Source organism: Alosa pseudoharengus, unplaced genomic scaffold, assembly GCF_046254945.1.
Source record: "Alosa pseudoharengus isolate Yale_2024_CS ecotype anadromous, Long Island Sound unplaced genomic scaffold, YU_APseudo_1.1 YU_APseudo_1.1_scf_19, whole genome shotgun sequence".
NCBI classification, from domain to species: Eukaryota; Metazoa; Chordata; class Actinopteri; order Clupeiformes; family Clupeidae; genus Alosa; species Alosa pseudoharengus.
The window spans coordinates 31,129,256-31,144,681 of record NW_027468657.1 but is presented as its reverse complement, the minus strand read 5'-3'; the positions used below and the strand labels follow the sequence as shown (position 1 = coordinate 31,144,681).

Below are 15,426 nucleotides of genomic sequence, written 5' to 3'. Positions count from 1 at the left end.
TGCATGTGAATAGCACTCATCAATTTAATTACTAAGGTCAATACATCCACCCACCTGTTCTCCTAATACAGGCAGATCAGTTGCCTGCTGGTAGAAAATGTGCATCACCCATCAGAAAAAGCTTTGACCCTCTGCTTTTGAATATCACTTGGCTGTCAAAAATCAACGGAGAGCTGCTGAAACAAATTCTAACCTCTTCTGCAGTTTTATTAACAAGTCTTTCCTGTAATCTGCAAGGTCAGTTTTGGAGGATTCATTTTTTCCGTCTGTGAAATTGAATAGGCCTCAACTACAATTTGAGAATAGAGAATAAGTGAGATGTTCCATTCCATCCATCTGAATGCTCTCTTAATGGTACAGTCCAGCTGTGATGTATGCATATGGCCCTCCTGTAGCTCCCTGCTGTCCACTCAAGTCACATTCAGCTCAAGGTCAGAGCTGAAGTTCTTCTTCTAGAGTTTTCTTCCCCCATGTATTACCAATTAATAATTCACACCAACAGGAACCACCACCTGCCCACCGCCCGCCTGTCTCTCCCTCATCGGCACCATTTCCCTTTTGCCGTAATGATGAAGATGTCTTCCGCGGGAGCCACAGAAATGAGGCCTTGGCAGCCCTTTTTCATCTTTGTCTTCAAATCTCTAATCTTTCCTCCCTCAGCATGTGAATGGGAGAGTATCTCAGCAAACTCCCAATGCTTCTTCTCATTCAGGACGCCCTGCGAACGATCGGACTTCCCTCAGTGAAGCGAAATAGTGCATCAAAGTGCATCGAAAACGGGGCATTTAAAAAAAAAAGCCATTACCATCGGCATGGCGCCGGCGTTTTGTTTGGGCCTCCGTTCATGTCTCTCGCGGTCCAGTGCGAGCGGCGTGAGTCCACTTGTCAAAACAAAAGGGTGAAAGTGCGAGGTGCTCATACTGGGGATGATCAATATCACATCAAGCTAAGCACAGAGCCTCCCCGGCCTCCCAGAGCCCACCAGGAACAAGTGACAAACTCTGAAAGTCATTAGGAGGCCTATGGATGGGAATATTGACCAGGAAGGCGTGAGAAATGCTGAGGCCATAGAGGCTGTCTCACAACTCTCACTGGCTCTCCCAAGCACTCGATAAAATGTACACGGAAGAGATACACACATGTGGGGTCTCCTCTCATTTCCTCTCTTGCCACTTTGTGAATGTGCCTGACAGTTTCCTCCCCTGGAAATGTGAATAGAATATAAAACAGAATGGGGATCAAAGTATAATCTGCATTTTTAATGTAAAAAAGATGTTCACTTCTCTCTTTTTGGGGTGACCCAGTCCATCTTGGGTTCAAGTGAAGTACAATTTTTTCAATTTGTTCCATGACACCATTGTCCTCGGGGCAATGTGTATCGCCTTATTTAGTTAGTCCATTTATGCAAACACTGGATTCACATGACATTGGCATGCCAGAAATTACATTTCTGAAGTTCCGTTGCAGACGACATGTTCCTTCCATTTGTGCTATAGGATGTTACAGATCCCATGAGAATGAATGTCAACAAACAGAAAACCAAGCACAATGTCCTGGGAGACCTTGTTTTTCAGCCTCAGCAGAAAGACAAATGTGTACACACACACACATACACACACACACGCATACGCACACGCACGGAGATGATAAGTAAGGCAGGCTTAAATGCAGACCTATTCAATATGCGTGTGTGTGTGCACATCATGAAATGCATTTAAGCCTGCCTTCCTTATCATCTCCCAGCAACGAATCATTATTATCCTTGCACTTTCTCAACTAACAATGACAATTCATGATTGCGCCGACGAAGCCAGCAGTAATTTGAGATATCTAAATGTCTGCTCACTGTGTCTGGGTCATTGCTTGTCCAGCGGGTGCATGAAGCAGTGGTTGTAGAGCCCCTTCAGCACAGTACGGATGAGCATGCGCTGTGATGGGAAAACATATAGAGCAATGCCAATTAAATCCACCCTCAGTGTTTCCAGTCTATTACCGCGAGAACACCTTTGGCTCTTGATATCATTTCCTTCGGCTGCTGCAAATTCCCTGTAATTTGACTTCGCTGCCACACAGCATTTTTGCCGCCACTCGTGAAATGAAATGTAATGTAATCCTGACTGGGTACAGCAGCTGGCTGCTACTGTATAGTGCCATGAGATATTTCCCTGGTGATGCAGATTTAAGCAGTTCGAAGGCCAACTCCAGACAGCTCAGAGGGACAAAAGGCCATTAACAAGGTTGACCTCTCCCAAATTGCAAGCATTCTTGCATGGTGCACAGGGGTGAAACCCACAGAGCATTGCTTGACAGCTTGATGGGTGGCTGAGAAAGAATTCCATTTAGAGATTATGTAAAGCCATTAAGGTGGTGAGACAATATGTATGGATGGACCGTGTGTGTGTGTGTGTGTGTGTGTGTGTGTGTGTGTGTGTGTGTGTGTGTGTGTGTGTATGTAGCAGCTGTAAGCTATCAATTAAAACAACAGGAGTAGGATTCACATCCCATTTCATTTCAACAGGGTTTTTAGACCATGTGAGAAAGACCAACTGGGAACTGAAAATACACTGCCATTTTAATTGAATGAAATCACACTTGCAAATTGTTGTTCCAACAAATTGCTCCTTTCTACGCAATTAGATATTAAGATGTTAGTGGCCTGCCAAGAAGAGATCTTAATGTAATTGTAACATCATCCATGGCTAGTTAACATGCCTATTTCACATTCAACCAACGAGATTCAGATCACCATGCCTTTATTCTAATGTCACGATTTCATGCCATGGCAACAGGATGACACCTACAGGTCATACCTGGAAGTGCTTTAGAAAAATACATTACACAAATAACAGATTTTTTACATAATTAACACTTAATTTACATACTTAACACGAGATTTGAGAAATACATTACATCATGACTAAATGAGTGATGATAAAAAATCACTACTATCTACACACTTCATTTGTTGACCTACGTTAAACCTGTTCACTTTGCAAAACTGATGGGGAAAGTGTGAAAATTACCTTGACTCATGTAGGCTCATGGTCAGTATTAAATATGAGATAACAAGTTTCAAGATGATCTGTACCCAGCATATGCTCAAACTGTGGCTGTAAGTCCTTTGGGGTGAATCCGTTGACAAAGTGTCCACTGATCTCCTTGTAAAGAGAGGGCCCAACATCTTCTGTAAATTAAACACACAAATACAGAGATTGCCGGTTATTTATAGCAGATAAACCAAATAGTAATAGATAGATAGATAGCCAAATTGATGAAATTGCTTTGAGTTCTTTAACCGATCTGCTTTTCTTAACAGAATATGTATTGACGACTCCTTGACATTTCGTCTTGTCTTTTGTTGAAGCTGACTTTATTCAAGAGAGGCCAAACAAAGTCAAGTTGCCCTTTAAATGTCTCTTTTACAGGGGAAGCATTGCACTTACCAAGGTACCTCTCTCTGAGGACTTTCATGGTGACAGACAGACCACCAGCATCTTTCAGGTGCACTTCCTCCTCAAATTCATCATCCTCCACTGACATGTCCATGGCAACTTTGGCATTACTGACCACGTCTACCAAATCTTCCTCCTCTACCTCCTCAAAGTCATCTGGATAGTCAGTAAGGTCTGTGTTGGCAGCTGCACCTGTGGCAAATGTAAGCCAAGAAATTCAGAAATTCCCCTTATGCGGTTGTGCATTTTATTACTTAATTCAGTTACAAACACAGATCTTCCAAGGTGTAAAGGTTAAAAAGTTTGTCCTTGCTGATACAAGTATTTCCCTGTGCTATTAAATTAAAAGGACAATGCTTTCTTACCACATGAATCGTTGAGGGCATCCTCAACTGCCGAATCATGTGATTGGGACTCAACCTTGTCCATGCTGTCCTCAGTGGAGGACAAACTGTCTTGATCATCAAAGTCCTCTGAGTAGTCTGAGCCCATGGAGTCTTCAACCAGGTCACTGTCATGTCCATGATGACCTTCCTCCTCCAGTGTGGGGGCCAGTGGCACAGCTGACTCAACATAACCATCACCATCCTCCATGCTGGCTACCCTGCCACTCTGCTGCCCAGAACACTGATGCCGACTGTCAGCTTCCTGCTTGCGCGGGGCTCGGGCGTCAGAGCTCATCTTACTTAGCTCGGTCTGCCGGTGCTCGACAAAATGACCTAAGTGATCTTGAACATAGGCAGAGTTCAGTAAGCTGTTTGCACTTGGTCTGTTTTCAGGCACCTCATTTAGCATGGCCTTGATGAGTGCATGGAGAGCTTCAGAGTATCTGTCTGACACGGGCTCATAGTCACCTTTAATGATCTTGAAGAACAAACTCAAGAGGTTTGTTGCATCAAAAGGGGGTCTGAGAGCACATATCTCATAAAGTAGGCAGCCAAGTCCCCATATGTCAGACTTAGCACTGTATGGGACATCCTGACAAAGTTCAGGACTCAGGTACCTGGGTGTGCCTACACATGTACAAGCCAGGTCCAGTGTATTGGTCATCATCTTTGAAATTCCAAAATCTCCCACCTTTATAATTCCTTTTTTAGTTAAAAGGACATTGGAAGTCTTGATGTCTCTGTGCAGCACTTTCGCTGAGTGTATAAAACTAACAGCCATGGTGACCTGGACAAACCATTCCATGACCTTCTCCTCTGAGAAATAATCATTGGGTTTGCGCGCTTGGATTTGTTCATCCAGTGTTCCACCATCACAGTAGTCCATCACAATGTAAATAAACTGGTCCACTGAATCAAAAACGGTGTCGCTCCATGTGACAACGTGCGGATGCTTCAGTTTCTTCAGTATCTCGGCTTCTTGCAGAACCGCCTCTTTGGTCCTACTCCTATGCGAACTGTCAATCCCTATTCTCTTCACAGCACACAGCTTGCCTGTTTCGATATGCTTCATAAGAAATACAACAGCTGTTGCGCCCCTTCCCAGTGAGAGTATGCTCTCGTAACTTTCCATTTCGAGCCACAAACAAAAAAGCTAACTGTAAAGAGGTAGCTGTTACAAATTAGCCAACATGACTCAAAGTCAGATGCTAGCGTTAACGTTTAGTTTCCTTGGCTAAACTATTTTCATGTTCAGCTAACACTAAGCCCGTGCACATTCCCGTGCTTTTTTCCACTTGAGAAGAGAATTCTTCATAGCCCTGTTAATGTCCTCAAGGTTGGAAGTTAAGATTCTGCTAATAGGAAATGTCTCATCTTTCAGGTGCTCCCAGGCATGTTTTGTTTGCCTTTCGTTTCTATAACAACAGGGGCAAGAGAACTTCAGAACTGCTTGTTGATTGGCCAACGCATGGGCCACCTCCCATCACACAAGCATGCACTAAAACCTTTGAAGGACGAGATGAGGGGTGAGGGACATCCTATGAGGACATCATGATGCTATGGTAAGGCATGGAGTGGACCATCTTGCTCCAAGAATATTTTACTAATGGCGGCCTTACATTGTACGATTTTGGTCTGTTTTCACAGTCGGCGACTAAATTTCCAAAGTCGGACAGAAATCATGGGAGTTGTACTGGAATCGCGGCGCGCTCCCGTCAACTAGATCGTTTAGTGTAAGGTGCCAATCTTAGCGGTTTTAAGTCAGTCGGAGTCAGTCCTTTTCTAGTTTTGCCGTTACGACAATATTAAACATGTTTGATATTATCGCAAGTCTTTCTAGTCGTGGCTCATGCAAATACTGACGTGAACTATAAAAACCAATAGTGACCTCTCTTCAACACCAAACAGGAAGGGGCAAAGTAGGCGACAGCTGTAGCCTATATGATTATTTGTTATTCTTATAATATTTGTCATTTCTTATACATATTTAGTCGGCTCTTCCACGTGTAGGAACAACTCTATATCGGTTAGGGATGTCATGCATGAAACAATGCTGCAGAAACACGAAAATATGGCTTTGAATTTAGTAGGATATCATTTCAGTTCCTGTTGATATCTATTGCACGATGGGTAATAATTTAAAGGAATCTAGTTGCAGTCTTGTAAATAGTGACCTTGCAAGATCCCCAGTCATTGCAAAATCATAGTCTGTGACTTAAAACTCTTTTACTTGTCTTTAGATGTGAGAGGGTCTGAGACTGTAGTCTTTCAAAAATCTTTTCCAAATCTTTGCAAATCTTTCCAAAGTCTGTCAGTGTAAGGAGGGCTTTAGTTGCCAGTGTACCAAAGAGGTATTTTCTATTCTTTCAAGCATACCCGTCCTTACTGGAATTCTTTCAAAGTTAATGTAATAAAATAATGAAGACACATGGAGCAATCGTGTAGTAACATTATTTAGTTTTATGCATACTTATTTACAGTATTATTTATTTCCCATAATTGTAACCATGTGTCAACTGAAGTGGACATTATGGACAGTCAGGTATATTTAAGGTGCAAATCATAATATTGCATTATATATGTTTTTGTGTGTGCAGATAAAAAAAAAAAAGGTTTCTTATAAGCATTAAAAGCAATTTTTGTTTATTGATTAAACATGATACAGAGTTTAATTAATTTCTATATTAACTACATATTGCTTCAAGTTGAGTGCTCAAGTGCATGTAGTCCACTAGAGTGGACATGTGTATAAGTACAGTTACTAAACTTAATAAATATCCATGCCCTATATGTATACACATTTGATGTTGCTCTGATTCTGGTTTTCATAATTTATGCATCAAAGGGTTAAAGAAAATGGTTCTCATGATCATAATGCATTGATTGAATGCTAAATGTCAATTTATTCAAATCATGGCATATATATAGGCTATACATATATTACATCTTAAAAGCACATACATACTTTATTCATCCGCACAAACAGAAAAAGTAAAAACAGCTTTCAAACTAACACATAAAAGTACATACAAATATTCAAATATAGAAATATGAACAATTTCTTAATTTTGACTTCTAAGAGGTAGCTTTGACTTAGTAGGTGCGGACGGATTGTCTGGTAGCTTTGACAGGCTTGCAGGCTTCTCTTTGTTGGCTTTCTTCTTCTAGAAAAAAAAAAGTCAGCACATAGCCTTGGCATCAGAGCCAAAGTGACATACAAAGGCTACATGCACTTTACGCACACACACGTTCTCACACACAGAAATATCCCACATACTCACCTTAAAAAAGGGAACCCTGTTGCCTTCTTGACACATTATGTTCTCATCCCCATAAGAGGGTTCGGAGACGATACTGTCGCTGCAATTGCTGACTTCTTCTGAATCTCCAAGTGAATCCTTCAAAACAGAAAGGGACACACCAGTTGAAACACTAGTTTTGAGTAACATTAAGCATTGCTTTCTGCGCAGATGTGAAGGATGTATATGCATAAAGAACAAAAAAAGGCTATTTTTGGGCATTACCTGGTCAATAGGCATCTCTTCCTCCTCCTCCTCCTCTTCCTCCTCCAGGGGGATGCACTGGGTCTGCTCCTGCTGAGCTCTGAACTGTTTCAGCAACTCACTGCGGCTGCGGGACCGGACCAGCTTGCGTGGGTACGAGTACTCCTTCCTCTTTGGCGTCATACCTGATACGCCACAAAACAAGGAAGAAGTCAAGCCATCCAATACATTAAGACGTAACTTTGAGTGCAGATTCCAATTCCAATGTTCCCCATTTCGATTAAAACCCAATAGCAAGTTAAAATTGCTATTCTGCTGCCTCAGCCAGAAGCTGGTTTCTGTCTCATAACTCACCCGTGGGCACGTCTTCCCTGAGCTCCTGCAGGAAGCCGTGAACGGTGTCCATAGTTTGGTCCACCTGGGAGGACAGGCTCTCCGTCTGCTGCCGCAGGGCCAGGCGATCGTGGCCCGCCTGCTCCTGACCGGCGGTCACGAGCACTTCCGCGTCAGCCTGCTGGCTAATGAGACGCTCACTCAACTGCAGCAAGTCCCTCTCGGCACGGGAGCTGACATTCTGAGACATTTCCAGTAGAGGAGGAGGAGGGGTATGTCAGTTCACTGCATGACCTTTGATACTCTGAAAGGGGGCCCTTCACTGGCCTCTCCAGACACAGGCGTTTGCCCTTTGTGTATATTCTTTTCACTAAAACATTTTTCAAATTGCAGATTCTGATTATGGATACGATAAGCCTTGAAGATATTATGAACACGCTTGTATTCTCCAAATAGCAGAAGACCAGTGTCTGGCTGACAGTGAACAAACTCATTTCGTAACTAGATCATAATACTATGTTAAAGGAAAATTCCGGTATTTAGCACTTTGAGTCCCTTTTCTGGTTTGTTTTGGATGAACTAGAGTGGTGGACACTGAAATTTTGACGATTGGTCCGGTCTCGACTTTTCTGACTCACCATTGACTTCTCAGAGTGGCTGCAAACAGGCATATTGTAGGCTACTCAAACATGTCCTAAAACAACCCTTAACGTTCGCTTTCAAAACTGTGCAACTCACCGAGTGGTTAGTGGTGTTCGATGATTATTAAAAGCAAATATATCGGCGCAATGTATGATATCCAGCAGTCTTATTTGCTATTGTGGAACTATACACAACCGCTCAATATTTGAACCTGAAGCATAGACGGTGGCGCAGTAATAGCAACGTGCAAGGAGTCTTCCAACAGAAATCAATGGGATTTTACAAAATGGCAAATAAAACACGACCGAAACTGTATTTCGCTACGCTACTTGTTTTGGAACATCAACAAACACCACTAACCACTCGGTGAGTTGCACAGTTTTGAAAACAAACGTTAAGGGTTGTTTTAGGACATGTTTGACTAGCCTACAGTATGCCTGCTGGCAGCCACTCTGACTAGTCAAAGGCGTTTCAAAACGAGTCAGAAAGGTCGAGACAGGACCAATCGTCAAAATTTCAGTGTCCACCACTCTAGTTCATCCAAAACAAACCAGAAAAGGGACTCAAAGTGCTGAATACCGGAATTTTCCTTTAATTCAGCTTGCCTCCTCATATCTGATTACCTGTTGAAGGGCCCGGAAGGCCTCAGCGTTTGCCTGAATGAGGTGAACCTGCGTCTGGGTCCTAGATTCCACCTCCGCCTTCACTGTGGAGGACCACTGGATGGTGCCGTCCTCCAGAGCGGACAGGGCTGTCTGGACGGAGTGGCAGTAGCCCTGGGAATCGTCTATGGTCTGGCTCAAATCGGCGGTTGCCTGCTGCGTTCCGGAGATCAGCTCCTCGGCCATCGCTCCCAGGCGGCCCTGCGCCCCCACCACCTCTCCTTCAGCCTCAGAGCATTTCCTGTGGAGAGGTCAACAGAACACCGTGACCTACTTTTACAACAGTCAAATCTCTCAAAAGGTCAGCAATACAGTCCCCAGCAGATTATTTGACCGTGGATACAAGTTTCACAGCAAGATAAATGACCTTCAGTTATCAGCAGTTTTCCAATCTGTTATATAAATGATCCATTTTCAAATCTTTAATCTTTCAGGCCCATGCCTGAATTCCAGCACAGTGCTGGAGAACTTCAAGCCCTGATAATCATATTGATATCTGCATTTCCAAAACTGGTGCGTACAGTGTATAAGATTGTACTATATTATGACAGTACATTTATGATTAGAAGATTAAGAACTATATTATAATAGGTCTAATAGCTTAGATGAGGCCTGCAGAGTGAGCATAGTAGTGGGCTGTTGGACACTAACTTCAGTAGAGAGCTCTGGAGCTCCTGTACCGGGTGACGTAGAGCATCGGCTGAGCTCAGGAGACCATCTGCATCCTCCTGCATCTCTGACTCCAGCAAATCCATTTGCTCCCTCAGCTGCTTCAGCATCTAGGCAAAGGGAGAAAAGGTGACTTAACACATTAAAAGCCTAACCAAAAAACAAACCAGAGCAGAGCTTTGCCACATTTTTCAACAGCATTTAAGACCGCTTCAGACTTACAGTGTTCTGTTTTTTGGAGCTATGGCTGATTTTAGTCTTCATCTTCTCCAGCTCTGCTTGAAGAGTGCCGATTTCATCCGTAGCTGTCTGTTTCATGGCAGCAAACGCCAGAATCTGGTCTTTGGAATGGGACTCCAAGTCATTCCTCAAGCATACCATCTGAGGAATAGAAAACACAGTTGACAGAAATGTAGTGTCTGTATTGTAATACATTACTTTGAACATACAATACATAACTACATGAAACCAAAGACCACCAGTTCTAGTTAGGGCATAGAGGACACCAACCTTCTCAATGAGCCCATGGAAAGCATGTAGCTGCAGTTTAAAAACATCATGTCGCTCCAGTATCGCAGTAATTCCAGGCATTGCCTGTGCCATCAGGGTCTCTTGCAGATGGAGCCGATGTTCATCCTGCAAAACACACACATACACATAACATTCTGTGGGTCTTAGAAGGCCACCGCACCACAAACAGGCTGTAATGAGGGAATTCACTCACCAGTGCCTTGTGCAGAACTTCTTTGGTCTGCTGACACAAGTTGCTTTGCTCCAGTATCTGAGCTTCGCACTGCTGAACGCTCTCCCCCACGACACTCTTCACGTTGGCCACCAAGGCCTCAGTGTCCAGGGCAGCCTGCGTGCAGGACTCGCTCACCATCCCATGAAGTTTGGCTACAGGAGGAAATAGAGGAGAGAACGTTTCAGTCTTCCGTGTGTAAGATTTGGGGATCTGTGCTCGAATAAAGACTTAGGAAGGAAGGCCGTGTACAGGCACCAAGATGAGGCCTTCACCAAGGTCCTTTTAGGCAAGTCCCTCCACTCGGCGGCCATATTGCAACGCTTTTTGGGCACTCATTGGGCATCCTATTCGGCAGAAATGCACGTGCGCAAGGCTTCACGACACCAACCTTGCTCCAGCGGCGACACATGATTGGCACGATGTCTTCACAACACACCATATGATTGGCTCAATGTATTCACATCACACCACATGATTGGCTCAATGTATTCACATGTCGACGTTTTGCCGAGGAAGGGATGGGATATGTGTAGACAACGTTACAAACCAGCCCCATGCATTTCTATGGAGTATTTTTTGAGCGCTGTGTCTCCACATTAGAAAGTCTCTGCCTTCACCACCTGGCAGCAACCAAGGTGTCGAAAACATCCCCTTGTCTAAACACGGTATTAAAAGAGAACAGAAAGTTTCTCTTCGTGTCAGAATACACACACACACACACACACACACACACACACACACACACACACACACACACACACACACACACTTACATGCTGTGCTGTTGTAGTAATCCATCATGCCTAGGTGTTTGGCGTTGTTCTCTTGAATAGACATCTGCATGTGGCTGCAGCAGGCATTTAAGCGCTCTGTAAAGCCCTGCTGTACAGACGAGTTGTGCTCCTCCACCGCTCGCTTCCTGTCCAGCTTGGCGTGGAGACCAGACACATCGCCGACACTGACTTCAGCTGTAGCAAGGAGCTAAAAGGACAGCAAGAGGTTTTTAAATAGGTTTAGATCATAACATGAGCAACAGATAGAGTCAATGGAGAAAAGGGAGGTTCATACACTGTTTACAAGATTCACACAATCGTTTATAAACATTTGGCTTGGAAAAACACCCCAGTTTAACTCACAAAAAGCATCACAGGCAACATCATGTCTTGTCCAATGTAAATTCAGAGGATCTGAACAGTGCAGTTCTGTTACCTGATTGGCAGTGCTATGCAGGGCTTCCTCTGTGCTTGCAAGCTCCGAGGCAACAAACTGCTCCTGGCTGAGCTCGTCTTTTGCCTGCTGCAGGTCTTTCTGCATCTCCTGCACCTGCAGACTTGCCCCTTGTAGCTCCTCTGTGCACTGGTCTAGTTGCTGTTTGCTGTCAGAAAACAGCTCATTGACCTGATATCGAGTGTGAAAAAAAAAACTAACAGTTAGGGTGAAAAAAAGTGACCACATGCCACTAACACCATTATGGCCACAGAGGGCAGCAGAGAGTCAGAGGCATTTTCTTATGATGCAGCGAATTAGAAAAGAGGATGCTGTGGTCGATATTTGAAAAATGCTTACTCTCTTCAGCTCTTCCTCGATGGCATCAATTCTTTCTGTGTACTCCGTAATCTGCTCTTCTTGAGCGGCCAGTCTGCTGTTGAGGTCCCTACAATGCGACAGAAAGTGCCATTTTAACTCGTTTGCTCACATACCTGGGACAGAAGCGACTGCAGAGAAGCTTGGAGAAAGTGACAGATTAATTGTCGTTATGAAAAGGTCACATACTCGAAGTTCTCAGGAGACAGGTAAACTCCATGCTTGTCACGAGTGGCCGATAGATCACGTTTCAACCGTTCGATTTCCTCTGTATATTCCTGTAATATAAATAAGGTGGGAGACCATTTTTGTTTGTATGTTTTTTTTAAACACAAAAATAAACAACATTTCTAAATTGTAAGATCTCTATTATTTCTACCTTGATAAGGGCCCTCTTGGTCAGTTTCTGGTTGACTTCTGGTTTGTTCATGATGCTCTTTGCTCGATTTGCATAGTCCAGCGTGCTCAAAGTTTCCTGAGGACATACAGACATTAATATTAGCCATTTGAAACAGCCATTTCTGTACTACCAATAACAAGCCAGGAATAAAAACTGACCTCAAGGTTGATGGAGGCTGGGGAGACGGTGGCGATGATGGACGTCCTGGTGTGGCCGCCCAGCGAGTCCTGTAGGATGCGGGTGAGCTTGGACTCCCTGTAGGGTACGTGCGGTGCCCGTTCCACCAGGGCCGTGATGACGCGGCCAAGCGTCAGCAGAGACTGGTTGATGTTGCCAGCCTCACGGGCGCGCTTGTCCACTGCACCGGACCGGCCGACGTTCTCACTGCCTGCCAGATCCACCTATGGGAATGACACAAGAATAGATAGAGACCTACAGGTTACAAAGGTGCAGAGGTTGACCAGTATCCACCACCAATGAGTGAATTGAAAGAGTGCTTTTCTTGCACCAAACAAATTGTTTTCCAGTTCTAAACTGACAAATAACCTTGAACCACCATCATATTGAGTTTAACATCGGAAAGCAGCAAACTAGAGAATTTTAACATCAATTAAAGATCATCTTTGTGTCTCTTACCAAGTTCAGTTTTCCAATCTTTACCAACTCCTCTCCCTCTAGGGTGACCTCCTTCATATGAATAGTGACCGTGAAGACAGAGTGTGAACGACTGCCAAAATGCAACAACAGATTAGTTACAGAAATTTATCATTTAACAGCTGCAGCCGTAAACTAATCTACTCACACACAGAATGCAACATATAATACAGAGATGCTTTCCATTCAAACACAATATATCAGTGTTTCCCACAGAATTAAATTCTACCGGTATTTGTGGTGGTCAATGTCGATATTGTGGTGGGCAATGTATGGGAAACACTGATATATAAATTGTATTTAGCTCTGTGAATATTACAGGAAAATCAGAGAGTAATGAATATCTGTACCTTGAGTATGCATTCATCAAAGTGCAGGCTGTTTTCCTCTTGGCAGTACCCCTCTCCAAAATTTGATAAACTTCATTCTTATTGTGGACAGTGATCTCCTCCAGTCCCTTCACAATGACACTTCGCTGCAAGTATGGGGGGGGGGGTATCCTTTGTTATATATTGAGAATCAGCATTATCCCCTTGAAGTACAGGGCCTATTATGTAGCCACTGCACTGTATGAAGATTTAATAAAATCTAAATTATTTAAAAGCGCAAGAAGACCTTGTTTCGAGGATCGTCATATAGCTGAAGGCGTTCCGATATGTCAGAAGAACTGAGCAGGTCAAACAGCTCTTCATTGTAGATCTCAAGCAAGGAGACCTTGACTGAGAACTCAGTGCCACTGGCAGTCAGCTTCTCGAAGATCTGATGCAGTGTACGCGGAATAATCCCAGCCAGAGGATCCTGAAAGGGCCACATTACAAATTGTCAGGAGTGTGTCAAGCAGATTCATGTTGCGGTATTAACAACTTTGAACTGGCCTTCCTTCAGCCAAAAGTAAGGAATTTCTCTACCTCCTCCCATGTGAACTCATCATCAGGAGATCTCTCGCCTTCCATCGTGAAGGTTTTCCCTGTCCCAGTTTGGCCATAGCTGAGAATGAATAGACATACTGTTCAAACTTGTATACTAGAACTCACAGCTCCAGGCAGTTGTGTGATAAACAAGTACAGTAAACGAACACCATGAAATTGGATTTGACTAAAACTGGGGCACAAGTACGCTGAATCACATGGCATGCTTGTACCATATGGAGTCTGTACTAAGATTTCTGACATAAAAACATTAATTTTGACTAATTGACTTACGCAAAAATGGTACAATTGTAGCCCATCATCACCTCGTCTAAAATAGGACACACCACATTTCTGTATACATCAATCTGCTTCGATGGTTGTCCAAATACCTAAACAACAAAAGAGAGGAAAGTGAAACAATATACATGCATTTAGAAATTATTGGTTTGTATTAAAATTATAAAGTTTATATTTTACCATGTCAAATGTGTAAGTCTTCCTAGCACTTTTGTCGGTAACACCTCCAGTTCGAATTGCTACTTCTCTCCTGTTTTGGTCACAATCGATAACTCCATGTGAGCCAGACTTGCGCTCTGATGCGTTGAATGGCCTGTAACACGGCAATGCAGATACATAACGTTAGTGATCTTGACACCCATATAACGTTAGCATTGACAAACAAAAAGTCTGACAAACTTACCTGCATCGTACAACCACTTGGATGTTTTTGCTCTTTTCATCCCTTTTACTGCAAGCCACTTGTGAACTCATTGTCAGAGAACGTCTACGAGAATCCAGCTTTAATTGTCAACTGAACAGATAAGTTAATAATTCGTGAAACCGGTATTTTCACCGGAATGCCGTTACCTACAAATTGGTAGACCCGTGATCACAGCTCCTGTTTGCCAACCAGCTGGGCTGCTGCTGCAGTGTGATAATTAACCTAACGTTAGCTACTTTAACGCTGTTTCGAAAAAAAAAACTTGCACTTACAAGACACCAAAGAGTCCGAAAAGTATTAACGGACGACTGACAGATGCCTCCCGGTCCAATTAACTTGAGAATAAATGCTGACAAATCTTGTATTTACTAGCTTCCTCAAATCGGTCTAACTAAGCAAAGTCAGACTGAATTTTTAAATATCGCTCTTCAACCAAAAAGCCAATCGGTGCAACGTATAATGTATACTGAAACGTGATTGGCTGAAGACATTTGTTGCCAGAACTATTACAGTTTTATTTATCGTTTAACAATGTGTCTTCTTTTTCACTCACCATTAACATGATTTAATAAAATATCATATTTACATATGTAGTGATTATTGATAATATAACATAAAAAGATAAAATGGGCGTTTGAGTGACCCCGTATGTTCTAGGGCTTACTACCTGAGTTGGTAACAATTTACGCAGAGCACTCTGCGACATAATGTTTTTCACTACACAGATGAATGGGACCAGATAACGATTTTGTCAGAGCAATAGT

General features: G+C 43.2%; 2 protein-coding genes across 3 annotated transcripts; both read right to left on the bottom strand.

Annotated features, from left to right (window-relative positions):
* Positions 1-3,029: 3,029 nt before the first annotated feature.
* On the bottom strand, positions 3,030-4,970 carry nek12 (NIMA-related kinase 12). The gene is made up of 3 exons (XM_076292786.1): positions 3,818-4,970; positions 3,444-3,644; positions 3,030-3,184 (listed from the first exon to the last, which is right to left on the bottom strand). The coding sequence occupies exons 1-3, from the start codon at positions 4,968-4,970 to the stop codon at positions 3,030-3,032; spliced, it is 1,509 nt and encodes a 502-aa protein (XP_076148901.1).
* A 1,358-nt stretch (positions 4,971-6,328) lies between these two features.
* On the bottom strand, positions 6,329-15,078 carry LOC143132688 (kinesin-like protein KIF11). Of its 2 annotated transcripts, none has more exons than XM_076292372.1 (22): positions 14,642-15,078; positions 14,419-14,551; positions 14,233-14,330; positions 13,939-14,017; positions 13,646-13,828; positions 13,381-13,505; positions 13,013-13,103; positions 12,535-12,777; positions 12,356-12,451; positions 12,166-12,254; positions 11,959-12,046; positions 11,602-11,790; positions 11,166-11,373; positions 10,372-10,544; positions 10,158-10,283; positions 9,870-10,028; positions 9,630-9,757; positions 8,940-9,219; positions 7,696-7,915; positions 7,363-7,526; positions 7,120-7,236; positions 6,329-6,999 (listed from the first exon to the last, which is right to left on the bottom strand). In XM_076292372.1, exons 1-22 carry the CDS (start codon positions 14,710-14,712, stop codon positions 6,901-6,903), a joined length of 3,159 nt encoding a protein of 1,052 aa, XP_076148487.1. In that variant the 5' UTR covers positions 14,713-15,078; the 3' UTR covers positions 6,329-6,900. The 2 variants fall into 2 exon arrangements, with proteins under 2 accessions (XP_076148487.1, XP_076148486.1); XM_076292371.1 differs by having other exon boundaries at positions 6,330-7,002; positions 14,642-15,077.
* Between the last annotated feature and the right edge of the window lie 348 nt (positions 15,079-15,426).

Coding starts and splice junctions, on each gene's coding strand:
- nek12 (XM_076292786.1), bottom strand. CDS start 4,970: ATGGAAAGTTACGAGAGCATACTCTCACTGGGAAGGGGCGCAACAGCT. Junction 3,645..3,817: donor TGCCCTCAACGATTCATGTG/GTAAGAAAGCAT, acceptor CATTTGCCACAG/GTGCAGCTGCCAACACAGAC. Junction 3,185..3,443: donor CCTCAGAGAGAGGTACCTTG/GTAAGTGCAATG, acceptor TTTAATTTACAG/AAGATGTTGGGCCCTCTCTT.
- LOC143132688 (XM_076292371.1), bottom strand. CDS start 14,712: ATGAGTTCACAAGTGGCTTGCAGTAAAAGGGATGAAAAGAGCAAAAAC. Junction 10,545..11,165: donor TTACTACAACAGCACAGCAT/GTAAGTGTGTGT, acceptor TTCCTCCTGTAG/CCAAACTTCATGGGATGGTG. Junction 7,527..7,695: donor CAGGGAAGACGTGCCCACGG/GTGAGTTATGAG, acceptor GTGGCGTATCAG/GTATGACGCCAAAGAGGAAG.